The sequence below is a fragment of the Lentinus tigrinus genome (assembly GCF_003813185.1).
Source record: "Lentinus tigrinus ALCF2SS1-7 unplaced genomic scaffold L226scaffold_12, whole genome shotgun sequence".
NCBI classification, from domain to species: domain Eukaryota; kingdom Fungi; phylum Basidiomycota; class Agaricomycetes; order Polyporales; family Polyporaceae; genus Lentinus; species Lentinus tigrinus.
The window spans coordinates 234,373-246,995 of record NW_027137921.1 but is presented as its reverse complement, the minus strand read 5'-3'; the positions used below and the strand labels follow the sequence as shown (position 1 = coordinate 246,995).

The 12,623-nt window shown below is 58.8% G+C and overlaps 4 protein-coding genes across 4 annotated transcripts; 2 read left to right on the top strand and 2 right to left on the bottom strand.

Moving 5' to 3' along the window:
• Positions 1-2,431: 2,431 nt before the first annotated feature.
• On the top strand, positions 2,432-4,914 carry L226DRAFT_463025 (uncharacterized protein; the record flags this gene model as incomplete). The annotated part of the gene is made up of 7 exons (XM_067675759.1): positions 2,432-2,490; positions 2,566-2,758; positions 2,875-3,094; positions 3,228-3,541; positions 3,622-3,704; positions 3,756-4,587; positions 4,657-4,914. 7 exons carry the CDS (start codon positions 2,432-2,434, stop codon positions 4,912-4,914), a joined length of 1,959 nt encoding a protein of 652 aa, XP_067535348.1.
• Positions 4,748-5,884, top strand: L226DRAFT_64993 (uncharacterized protein). The gene is made up of 6 exons (XM_067687122.1): positions 4,748-4,849; positions 4,938-5,137; positions 5,199-5,301; positions 5,358-5,393; positions 5,460-5,594; positions 5,664-5,884. The coding sequence occupies exons 2-6, from the start codon at positions 4,945-4,947 to the stop codon at positions 5,827-5,829; spliced, it is 633 nt and encodes a 210-aa protein (XP_067535347.1). The 5' UTR covers positions 4,748-4,849; positions 4,938-4,944; the 3' UTR covers positions 5,830-5,884.
• A 412-nt stretch (positions 5,885-6,296) lies between these two features.
• L226DRAFT_508275 (uncharacterized protein) lies at positions 6,297-10,355 on the bottom strand. The gene is made up of 4 exons (XM_067678171.1): positions 9,956-10,355; positions 9,028-9,830; positions 8,909-8,973; positions 6,297-8,858 (listed from the first exon to the last, which is right to left on the bottom strand). Exons 1-4 carry the CDS (start codon positions 10,321-10,323, stop codon positions 6,546-6,548), a joined length of 3,549 nt encoding a protein of 1,182 aa, XP_067535346.1. The 5' UTR covers positions 10,324-10,355; the 3' UTR covers positions 6,297-6,545.
• Positions 10,356-10,588: 233 nt separating this feature from the next.
• On the bottom strand, positions 10,589-12,082 carry L226DRAFT_545703 (SNF5-domain-containing protein; the record flags this gene model as incomplete). Its single annotated transcript, XM_067682364.1, has 4 exons — positions 10,589-10,658; positions 10,712-11,163; positions 11,218-11,551; positions 11,607-12,082. The coding sequence occupies 4 exons, from the start codon at positions 12,080-12,082 to the stop codon at positions 10,589-10,591; spliced, it is 1,332 nt and encodes a 443-aa protein (XP_067535345.1).
• Between the last annotated feature and the right edge of the window lie 541 nt (positions 12,083-12,623).

Here is a 12,623-nt window from a genome sequence, read left to right as displayed (position 1 = left end):
TGCCTGATTGATCCTGCGTTGCTCGATCTGGCGATGAGCAGTATCACCGAAGCCGTGCCATCGACTTCCGGCCCATCTCATTTGTCTACGGGGCCGACTTTCGCTTCCGCTTCGACGACGAACATCCAGTCTGCGACTCCATCCCTCGTCGACTCGCCTACGGTTACTACCGCATCGCTCCCAGATCCTGCGGACACCGGGCCCGCCACTCCGACATGGGATTGGGCCTTCCCCAATGGACAGGATGCACCTTCCGAGACGATGGTGGACATGAAGGCGCTGGAGCAATGGGCGGGGATGGACGTGGACGTCAGTGCCATCATCAACGAGCATCTGTCTTCTGCCCTTCCAGCGTGTACCACCGAACCATCTTCGTCCGCTGTGGTCTCGGAGGGATCCTCGACGGCGCCGCAGCTAGGTGTGGAGACACGAGCGGAGCCTGAACCTCAGCCGCATCCATGTGTGCAGCATGGCCCCGGTCTGCCGCAGGACGACGTGTTGCGACAGGGACTTGGGGCTCAGGATGCTTCACATCCAACATTCGACCAGGGCATGGTCCTGCCGGCCCCCATCCCGCAAGGCTCGTCTGCTCAGGTCCCGCCGTCCACAGCCCTCGGTGTGCTGCCGGCGCCTTTCGTCTCGTCTGTTGCACATGCTATGGCCACCTCAGCACGTGCGAAGGGCAAGGCGAAGGCTGTCCCGGGAACGGGCAACGGGATCGGTGTTGGCGGTACTGCGGCCGTAGGCGGGAAGCTGGATAGGAAGGCGATCTTGGAGAGGGCGCGGAGGATGCGCGCGTCGTTGGTGGCGGAGGTCGAGCGTGCAAAGGTTGCGCTGTGGGAGACGACGCTGGAGCAGGGTGTGTTGGTTGGATTCGGGCGAGAGTTGGAGAAGGAGACGCGGAGTAGGGCGAAGTGATCACCACAAGAAAAGTATCCGCATGGGTTGTAATGACCGTGGAGTTTACAGTATTATTCGTGCTATCTTTGTCAAAACGTAATGCATGCACTGTCTATCATCGTTTCATGTGCAGCGTCCGACACTGACAGATTCTATTGTGCGCGACTCGCCGCCTCGAGTGAGACCACTGCAGAGGACTGTCTAGCGACCAGGCCCTGTCAATAGGTCGCTCATCGGAGACGTCAGTGTCCAACATATGCTTTACTGAGGACTCAGAGCGAGGTCTTGCCAGCTCGATCGAGGAGGTGGCGAGCCGGACGCTTTTTGGATCTGCTTCCGAGAGGCACAGAACCCAAACTCAGGCCCGAAGGCGAGTAACCCGTGCACAGTCTTCCGGCGATCCCTTCGGAGGAGCGGTGCATGCACGAACGCAGGATGTGGGCTCAGAGTGACAAGGCGACTGCAGACGGGGTGTATGGATTTGAGATGCGTGCGGGGTTCTGCTCCGTCGCGTCTCCCATCGAAGCGGAAGGCGCGCGAGGGAGATGTCGCACCGTTGTATTCTCGGGCGGCACCCCTCGAAAGCAGTGTTTGCGGTGAGGGTTTGAATGGTGGGATCGTTGTGTCGTGTGGACAGCGGACATTGGACATTGTGACCTGTTCAGCAGCACGCTCAGTCTGACGAAGCACTCGACCTTGTCGTGCGACCGAGACCAACCGCGAGTGGCCGCTGCGCACAGCGCGGCGGGAGGTGTGTTGCCAGGCGCTGCGATTTCCTCACAACGGCAGTCTGCGTTCCAGATCTATGCATATGCGCGCGCGTATTGCTGGCTCGTGCCGGGCATGTTGCGCGCTGCGCGCGGTGGCTTTAGAGACGGTGGAGGGAACTGCGAGGGCAGCGCAGGGGACTTGTGCCCCGCTGGAGACTGCACTGGGACTGCATGAGGCGGGAGAGAAGGCGAGAAGAAGAGGCAAAGTCTGGAATGGCAACACGCGCTGGCCGGACCCCGGGAACAGCGTCCGTTATGAGATGGATGCAGGGCACGGACCACCCCGCACGCCCGCCGTGCTGAGCAGCTGCCTCGGAATTTCGACGACCTGGTGCCGGCAGGGCAAAGAAAGTCTGTCTGATGGCGCAGAGAGCAATGTGGGCCAGGCGGGACGGGGAAGGGAGCGAGCGATGCGCGTCGGAGGGGTTCCGGGGTCCCTGTCGAGGAGAGTGTTAGAATTGTGGATTGGGAGAGACGAGCGTCGACTTGCCTCTTACTCCCGTCTCTCTCCCCGCCCACGCTCTCCTCCCCGTCCCCGTCGCCGATCGACGCCAACGCGCCGTTGAGCACGCCCCCGAGCCTGCAGATTGAGCAGCCCGTCTCTTCTGCTGCCCCTTCACCACCGCGCTTTCTGTCACTGTTCACTGTTATCGTCCCGCACCTTCCCTCCGTTTCTCTCTCTGTCCCTCCGCACGCTTCTGCTTCTCTGCTTTCTCGCTCTTTCTTTCACCTTCTAGTTCTCAAACACACTCGTCTTGCAAATGGCCACCACTGCGAGACAGTCCAAGCCCCCAAGGAAGGGTCCCGACCCTGGCCCTCGGTCCGTCGCCCTTTCCTCTCGCTCAGCTATATACGTGAGCACACTCTGACCTGAGTCCTTGTATGATCCCAATAGCCGTGCTCCTGCCTGGAACGGCGCGCGTGCGTCCCCGACGTTCTCTCCCGGCCCCGCCAACGCACGCCTTCCGAATGGCAACCAACAGGGCCCTCCAGGCGCCTTCCCGCCTCTTGCGAATGGGACTCGCCCGAGCCCCGCACCAGCCGATCCCGCGCACGCTCGTGTCCTGTCGCAGATCTCTGGACTTACGGTACGTTCCGTTCGTTGCTCTCCCTCCGTCTTGTTGGTCCAATGGTGGCGTCTATGACGCAACGGGTCATGGATGGATTCGCATACTGATTGGTCTGACTCGGCGCGTTTGCGTAGGGAACAACGGTCACGATTTTGACCAAGACTAACATGCGCCTTGAGGGCGTTGTCCTTTCGACCAACGCGGAGGGAGACACGACCGGTGTTACGCTCAAGGACGTCAAGGAGGTTTCCAACCCTGGCGCCCCGCTCAAGGAGACGTTCTTCATCGCCGCGACCAACATCCAGGAGTGGTCGTCTGGGCCCGCCGACACGAAGATCCCGAACGGTGCAGACTGTACGTCCCCATCTCCTCTTGCGTTCCATTCTCACACTTTTGGGCAAACGCTGACGGCTGTGTATGACTTCTTGATTTTTCATGTTCCGGGTACCGTCGCCGCGATCATCTTCGTCGAATCCTACCTACACAGCCTTCAAGACGGACACCGATATATCGCAGAAGACGGCTCTCCGTCGTGAACGCGAGCTGCAGGCCTGGCAGCCAGATTCGACTGATTCGAGCGCGTCGGCCGCTGCTCCGGGCGCTACCGGTTCACGGGATGAAATGACCTTTGGTGCAGGTGCATCGGGTGGCTCGTGGGATCAGTTCGCCGCCAACGAGAAGCTCTTCGGAGTGAAGGCTGGTTTCGACGAGGAGCTTTACACCACGAAGCTTAACAGGGATGCTCCTGATTACAAGGAGAAGGAGCGGAAGGCCCAGCAGATTGCCAACGAGATTCTGAACGTGAGTGGTGGATCAGATTGTCTGGCGGGTCGGCAGTTGACGGATGGGCGATTGCATCTCGCCGGTTGTTGCTGTTGTAGTCATCGACGAACAACTCGCACATTGCGGAGGAGCGTGTCATGAATCTGGCAAACGATGGAGCTGCCACCAATGAGGAGGACAAGTACGTCGCAATATCCCTCTTCCTACGTGGCTGTGCTGACTGCAGGTACAGGTATGGCGCCGTCGTCCGCGGTGCGAACGCATACGTTCCTCCCGGTGCGCGCAAGGCTGGGACGTCTGTCACTCCGCCCCTTCCCAAGGTCGCGGTCAATGCGCCTGACGGCGCAGCTGTCCCAAGTGCGACGACCTCATCAACGCCTTCAGCGAGCAAAGTTCCCTCCCCTGCGCCCAGCGGCGCTGCGAAGCAGCCTGCTGATGCTGTACCGGCGTTCAGAAACTTCGTGTCGACGGAGAAGGACCGGCTTCTGAAGAAGAAGCAGGCGTTGATGAAGAGCGAGATGGACAAGCGGCTGTCTGACCTCGTCAACTTCTCGAAGTCGTTCAAGCTCAACAAGCCTATCCCTGACGACCTTGTTCCGATCCTTGCTAAGGATGAGGACAAGCAGCGTTTGATCAAGGAGAAGTCCACGCGCGATGCGGAGGACGCCAAGGCTCGCACAATTGGTGTTTCCACGACCATTGCTGCTGCTCCCGGAGCTCGCCCCGTGCCTGTTACCTCAAAGGGAGACACTTCCCGTGCTGCACCTGCAGCGAAGCCCTCCGGTACCTCTGGCACTGGCAGTGCCATGGCCAAGACTGCGACGGCACCGAGCAAGCCTGCCGATGCCGGCAAGAAGATCAACATGTTCATTCAGCCGATTCCACCCTTCAAGGGCAAGCGTACGTCAGGACCATCCCCCGCCCCGGCGCAGTCTTCCGCCCCGGCTGCTGCCAACGGTGCTGCGAAGCCCGCTGCCAGCCCGTTGTCTCCTACCGCGCAGAACAGACTGAATGTCAACGCGTCCTCGTTCAGACCAAACGTCAAGGCATCTGCGTTCTCTCCTGTCGGTATCGCTTCTTTTGCCCTACCTTCTATATATCTTGTTTGCATGTGACTGATTATATGCTTTCAGGGTGGTTCTCCGAGCCCCAACGGTGCTGCGTCATCAGCATCTTCGGCTGGCAAGCAGGGCGAGAACGTCTCCCCGCAGGGACCGCCTAACCCCTTCTTCGGTACGCGCGTTGTAAAGAAGACACCCTTGGTACACGTCAAGGACGACTTTAACCCATTCAAGCATCACAAGGTCATCGAGGCCTCTCAAGTTGGTGCGTCCTGCAATTCCTCCCTCTGCCCGTCCACCCACTGTTGCCGCCACAAGTACGTAAGCTGACCATCGGGCCTGCATATATACAGCGCCGACATGGCCGTACAACGGCAAGCGGTACATGCAGATGTTTCCTCCGATCCAAGTGCAGCCCCAGCAACAATCGCCGCCCATGGCTCCCCCTGGTCCACCGCCTCCGATGCCGCCAGCGACCTACGAGGAGGATCCCGCTGCACAAGCGGCGCGTGGCTACATCTACGCTTATCCTCCATACGCATACCCTGGTCAGGTACGTAGCACTCCCTGTCCTTGGCGTGAATGGTTGAGTGTTCTCAACAGCGGTAATGCAGATGGTTCAGCCCATGATGCCTGGAATGGGCCCTCCTCCCCCTGGCGCATACATCCCTGGTCCCTACATGCAACCTATGCCTTACCCTATGCCCCCACCGAATGGTGTGTTCCCTTGGCACATTCCTTCACATGATGTCTAACAAACTGATTCTGTCTAGCTATGTACCCTTCGACACCGATGGGTCAGATGCCTCGTAAGTCCTACCTGTCTCTAGTGTTTACAGCGGACAATTGTGAACGACTATTGACAGCTCCCCAAGCGTATGGAATGCCCCCTCCTCCCCCGCCTGGCTCGTACCCTCCCCCACCAAACGGCGCCGGCCCCCGTCCATCAATGCCCCCAACCCCTATCCCGTCGCACGCGCATCCCTACTACCACCACCAAAGCCCTCAACGTACGCCAGTCTCCTATCACTTGGTGCCCGCAGGACAGCACATGATGACTGATGGTAATTTTGCTGCAGTGCAACATGCGATGCCGTACCCGATGATGATGCCCCCGCCGGGCCCGCCGCATCCGTACGACCCCAACGCGCAGCCGCCGCCGCCTGTGCCCATGGGTGGCCACGCCTAGGCTCGGTTCGGCGTTGCCACGTAGGGGTCGTTGGACGCGGCGCACGTCGTGTCTGAGCCTCTCTTCCTACTCGTACACATCTCTGTCATCGTCACATCGTGCATCTCGACGTCTGCTTCTGACCTCACACTCGCCCATCATCCCCACCACCACCCTCCCTAGCAACTCATCCCTCACCCACCACTCTCATACGTACCCCACCCAGCCTGTGCCACGTGCCGCGACACATGCACATGTGGGCGCGACGCACGGTGTACGCGACTTGCTCTGCGCTCTGGAGTCGAGGATGTGTGCGCCAGATGGTGCGGCGCGCGCTCCTCGGTGTGAGCGGGGCCTGTCCTCCGTGCGTCCCCGCGTCCCGTCCTGCGTGTTGTTGTTGTTGCTTCCCAGTCCCACCCCGCTGTCCGTCCGCCCCGTGTTGTTTTGGTTTGTCATGTGTTGTCAGTTGCAAATTGTTGTGATGCATTGTTTCGCAATCACATGGCGCTTTCTTCGCGGGTGGACTACCATTGACCGGCGCACGCTAGTGGCGGCGAGAGTGTGCATTAGATGAAGATCGAGATACAGAAGGTGCGCGTGCAAGATGTATAGAGACAGTACGGTGTCGTAGTAAGTATCGTTATGGTCGTTAATGATGCTCGCCTGCGAAGTACATACATCTTACAATTAGGTGGAGAGGTCCATGTAGGACGAAATGCGAATCTTGTCGGTGTGAACGAAGAGCATATGGACACAACAAGTAAATAGTACACTGCGAGCTGATCGACTAGCATCAACCCTTCCCACCGAGGATGGCCAGCCCAATCTTCTTGAGGAGTCCCTTCAGACTGTTGCTGGCGCGGTTGCAGTTCGCCTGCAACCACGTCTCCATCTCTGCGCGCAGCTCCGCGAGCTCGTCCGTGACAGGGAGCTTACCGTCCGGATGGACCAAAGTAGGGTTAAGCAGCACGTCGAACAACCTCGTCCAGAGCTCGCCCTGCCAGTACCGCTTGAACGGCGCCGACAGCTTGTAGTGGACCTTCCCGTCAAGGCCAGGCGTGGACGAAGGGACGACGGAGGACGCCTCGATGTACTTGCCGTACAGCATGCAGTAGATGATGCCCGCGAGGCCGAAGTAGTCCGTCTGGAACGTCCACGGCTTGCCCTCGCGCATCTCCAGGCAGTCGCGTGCGTCCGTGGGCCACTCGGCAATGTACCGCTGGCCGGCGGGGAAGAGGCGGGTGTCGATCGTGCGCCCGAAGTCAATGAGCTTGATGCCCTTGTACGACCAGCCGCCCTCGCCCGATGGCTGGTAGACGGCCTCCCATGCGGACGCGGGCCCAGGGACGTCTTCGATGCGTAGGAGGCAGTTGTCGATCTTCATGTCGCCGTGAATGAAGCCTGCGCGGTGCATTCCCTCGAGGAGGCGCATGAGCTCGATTGTGAAGAACATAACGAGCAGCTCGTCGAGGCACGCGCCTTGCTGCGTGATCCCGGCTGAGGCTGCGCGGTTGACGATGTCGAGGAGCGTACCCTGCTTGCGAAGCTCGAGAATAAGGAAGCTCTCGTCACGGAACGCATATAAGGCCTGGGGAGTGATGATAGACCTGCGGAGGTTCGCGGGCAATGTGGAATGGATGCGTCTAAGAACGTGGAACTCCCAGAGATTCCGAGGCTTGACAATCTTCAGTGCGACCCGGTTGACCTCCTCTAAGTCCTCGTCCTCATCATCATCCTCGTTATCGGACTGCTTGGCAAGGTCCCGGTCGATAGCCTCAAAGACCGTACCAAAGCCGCCTTCACCAAGCTTATCCACAACCGCAAACTGACGGTCATGTAAGCGGATCTCAAAAGTCTCCGAGTCTTGCATGGAGCGACCAGAGTTCGAGTTGCCGCTCGCACGGCGGGTCTTCTTCTTGGCGAACTTCTGCAATGCGTCAAGCTGCTGCGCGTCGTTGCTCCTGAGGTCATGGAACGCAGGATCCGAAGGTATGAGCCTGAGGAGAGTGGACACGATCGGGGGGTCGAAGGGATTGCAAGGATTCGGCGGCTTGAACGACGATGCGACGTCCAGTGCGTCCACGAGACTGAGCGTTCCCGTTCGTTCCTCGATGTTCACCACTTCCTCGTCATCTTCCTCGTCTTCCTCCTGCAGTTCAGCAGCGAGCCGCTCTGCTTCGACCGTAGGGTCCCTATGGATGCTGAATCCTGGCGTTCCCAAGCCACGAGTACTCATTGTGTACTCGAGAGTGCGCTCCGTGATTGGGGTCATCACGTCGAACTGCCCGAACCGTCCGCCAAGGGGTACGCGGTATCCGCCTGTCCTCTCCCCCTCTTCTTCGTCAAACGCATCCTCGACACCTTCGATAGGAACAGGCTCATCTGCGGGTTGGTCATCGTAACCGTCAAAGTCGTCGAAGTCCTCAGAGCTTTCGCTTGTGAACGCGTCCTGTGAATTGGCTCGCTCAAGTTCCAGGTGCGAGTGAGCGTCAGCATCCGATTCTGTGGTAGGAGTCTCGGGGTCGGGTTCCCGTTCTTGTTCTTGTTCGGGCTCAGGTTCTGGCTCGGGTTCAGGCTCCGGTTCTTCCTCTATGGGAGCCGGCGGTGCTGGCTCTTGGTCTGGTTGCGACGGCGGAGTAAATACAGTGCGAAGGGGTGTACGCTCTCCCAACACAGGGCGACCGGGGGCGAATGAAGATGGGGGCTGCTTGGGCGCAGTCTTATCGCTAAATGGCGTGAATGTTGGTGCGGGTGTACTCTCCGTCTTTGGCACTGGTCTGCTGAACACCTTCGGCGCGTTCTCGTCGGAGAAGGGCATGAACTTCGTCGTCCCCGCGGACGCCGGGCGAAAGATGCTCTCTCCCTTCGCATCCTCGGAAAAGACCTCTCGCCTGTCGCGGAACGTCGCGGACGCCGGCGTGAGGCTGAAGACTGGCGAAGGCTTTGAGTCGGAGTCGATATGTATGGCGAGCTTCTTCTTTGGTCCTTGCGTATTCTCATCGGATTTGGGACCAAGTGCTGCAGGATCCTTGAGCGATAGTACCGAACGATTGGGGTTCGGTGTGATAGCTGACTTATTTGCAAGTTCCGGATCAACGAACACAATCTGTCAAAGGGTCAGGTAGCTATCACACACTTTTGTGCGCATATACTCACCTTTGGAGGCGCGGTCGGTGTCTTGCTATCCCTCTGAGCATTCTCATCCACAAAGGGTCGGAACGCTGAGTGCGTGTTAGCTGAGATCTTGACGACAAAAATTGCAAACAAAGACGTACGGGTCTTTGCGGAAGTATCCGCGTTCTCGTTACTCACAGAGCGAAGAAGAGGCTCCAGTGCCCTTGGAGTAACAGCCTCAACCCTCCTGACAGGTGCATGCTTACTCCCAGCAGCGGGACCGAAGCGCATAGACTTCTCTGGCGAGTTGTACATTCCAAACACGTCTGCGAGTGCCTCTTTGGTGGCGAGCGTGACGGTAGGCTCAGCCCCCACAGCGAACTTGCGGGTTGTCGTCGTCCTCGTGCCCTTGCTCGCATCGTCCGCGAACCCGACACGACGATCGCGCTCCGGCGCAGGAGGCGGGCCCCACTTCTTGCCAAGGAGACCCATCGAGCGCGCCCTTGCCTCCTGTGTGCTGTACTCGACACCATCCTCCGTGAAGAGCAGTGAGAGGTTGAAACACAGCTTCTCTTTCCGTTTCCCTGGGGCAGGCGGCGCAAGCATGTGCGCATATGGCTTGTACTCTTGGTCAAGTAAGGTTGATGTTGGGGGCAAAGTCGGCTGAGGTACTGCGAGCTGTACAGGAGGTCGGCGCGCATTGACTTGTGAGATCCTCGGACGAACGGTGGGCGAGGGCCGAGATGAGGATCCAGCGGAAGGTGCATGGTTCTTCAATGGATTGCGACGCAGAGCACAAGCCTCAGGTGGTGCGTCTTTCCAGGACACGGAGGAAGCGGGGGTAGGCTTGGGAGGGGGAGGGGAGGACCGCGATTGAAACTCCTCGTACCGTTTCCTTAAAGGATCCACCGGCCTTGCGCGACGACTGATCCCCATCCGATATACAGCACTGGCCTGCTCCCGCCTACCACGATGGAGAGAATCAGCTCTGAGTCCAAGTGCACAACATGCTCTGTGCAACTACAGGCATACGCTGTAGGTCGCGCAGCCCGGAGTGTGCGATCAGACATATTCGTCCAATGTACTCACCGATCCCGCCTCTCCAGCGCATCCGCATACTCCTGGTACGTCTGCGCGAAGATCCTGCCGATGTTCTTCTCGAGGAGGAAATTATATATCACTGTGGGATCTTCGACATAGCTCGCGTAGAGGAGCCACAGCTTCAGGTACCGCAAGTCGGTCTTGTAGCCATCGTCGTCCACAAAGTGCCGTGTCGCCTCATCCAGGAGCTCGATCAAGCCAGACTGGGCGAGATGGCTTCCGTAGCTTTCCACGGTCCACTTGATGAATGTGTCGTACGCTGCGAGCGGGTCGGGGCTATCCGTGAGTGCAGTTGCGAGTTGAGCTCTGTATTTGTCGCGTTTCTGAGCGAGCTTGCTAGCGAGTGCGGGGTCCATGGGTGTCGAGGGTCTTGAAACACTCGAGGAAGAGGTCGGCGACAGAGTCGCGGTAAGTGAACCACAGCGCGTGGCTGTCGCGCTGAACGCGTCGGTCACATGACTGCGACGCGTTCATCTAGATTCTACGCGTCTGGACAAGACGATGAAGCCCGTCGAAGGAAGGAATGACAAAAATTAGACTAGCATTGACTACTACGTACGGCAGCGGATACAGACAACAACTATGATACAGTCGGAGCGGATACAATCTCGCCACTCAGCATCACCGTCGTCCAGTAAGCAGTCTTGAACGGGCTGAAGACTGGAATTTTGATGTTTCGCGCCGAAGCCGTCTACGCACCATGAGGTTAGAATAGCGTACAATGAGACTTGAGAATGGACGTACCGGCTAGCACGTTCTCTTTCCAGCTCCCTCCGTTCTACTTCCTCCGCGGTCAGTACTTCGAACCGCGTCCGGAACTCCTCTGCCTCAGCCCAGTCTCGCCACACACTCCGCAGCGGCTTCGGCCCACGGCCATCTTTCGGCGCGCGTCCCCATCCAAGTCCGAGGCCAGTCTTGTCCTTCATCAGACTGTTGCCACTCTTGTCTCGTGGCTTATCTGCAGCTGCTTCGTCTGCGACGTCGCGAGACTCTCCTCCAATGACTCCCCACTCGATAGCGTCGCGCTTGTGCTTGACAATCTCCTCGTGGATTGCATGTGCAATGAGAGGTGCCGCCTCACCGGTAAGGCCGAGCTCGGTGCAAAGCTTGACGGAGAATTCCTCGGGAGTGAGGGGGGACAGGAGATCCCACTCGATATGATCGAGCAAATGGTGAGTCGCAATTTGTACGTCAATCTATATGGGAAAGGTTGAGATACTAGAGAGATAGGGGAGGGGAAGAACACGCACACTGAGAATCACTCGGCATTCGTTAACCTCCTCGCCGGGGCTCTCCTCCTCTTCCTCTGACATGTCAGCGTCAGCCCCAAGGTACATTGACGCAACACCCTCATGCTCCTCAATTTGCGCCCGTATCTGGTTCGCAACAAGTTCGACGTATGGTTGCAGAGGAAGGTCGAGGTCGAGGCAGAAGGTCTGGGCGAATGTTTCCGGGGTAATGAGCTCCTCGTTGAGGTTCCACACGAAACAGTCGCGTATCCTGTGTGTGTCCGTCTCGAACTCGACGCGTATAGGAATCAGAGCAGTCGGCTTCTCTGCCTGCGTTTGTAGAGCCGCCTCCGAGCTAGGAGAGTACGGGCTTGAGGAAAGCGTTCAGTACATGGGAGAATCTCACTCACTAGTATGCTAGCTTCGTCTCCGGCACGACCTTGGCGGTAATGAACCTTGACGGGGGCACCTGTCCCAAGTAGCTCTGATCCAGCTCCGTCTTTTGTGGTTGGGCCTGAACAGCAGGGGCTGGTGTCGCATACCCACTCCCCGTCCCCGCGTGAAACACAGAGCTCCCTGCCGGCGCACGACTTGACAGCCGCGCATTGCGTACAGCTTGACGCGTCCCGCCACTTGCTACGAAGTCCGAGTCGTCAGAGTCGATCGCACCTGCGTCTGGGAACTCGTCCCCTGAACCGGGTTCCGCATAATTGACCACGCCGCCACGGCGTGATGTGCGCGTTGCCACAGCTGCGACAGAGGACGGCGCAAGAATTGGCTGCATCAGAAGGGTGGTTCCGGTGCGCAGGCGCGACGCATATGTGGAGATGCGAGCTTGCGGCGTGGTAGGCAGTGGTTGTCGCGGGGCATTGGGATTTGAATGCATGTTCGCTCGTGCTTGATGAGGCACAGCAGTTTGCGGTTGCGTGGGGGGTAGTGAAACTTGGCGAGAGGGTGTTTTGGGAGTCTGTGGCTGGGGAGTGGGCGCAAGGTTACTGCCGCGAGCAGGGCGTATGCCCTTCCGTGAGGGGTTTATCCGGCCGTTAGTGGGTGGAGGTGTTGCAGAGTTGGACCAATGCCGAATGTTGTTGTAGTAGGCTGTCGGATGTCCCACGTTAGTAGCGTCCGCGAGGCGAAAGGTGCAGTAAGCTTACCAGAATGGGTGGGCTGAGGCTCGGGAGGTGCGGGCGCGATGGGCTGGTGTCCGCGGAGAAAAGTGGATGGCCCTGCGGCCGCGTTTGTCTCGGACATAATTGTCTTCCTTTGTCTGTTCGTCTGTTCCGCGTTCAAGACAGGGCGTCACGGATGGGGACAAAGATGCAAGAAGTCGTAGTGTGGTGGAGGTAGGCGTCGAAGTCGCGCCAACTTTGGCGCCTGGGACGCGTCCAACAATTGAGACGCCCAAACAGCCCTCTGCTCCTCCGCAT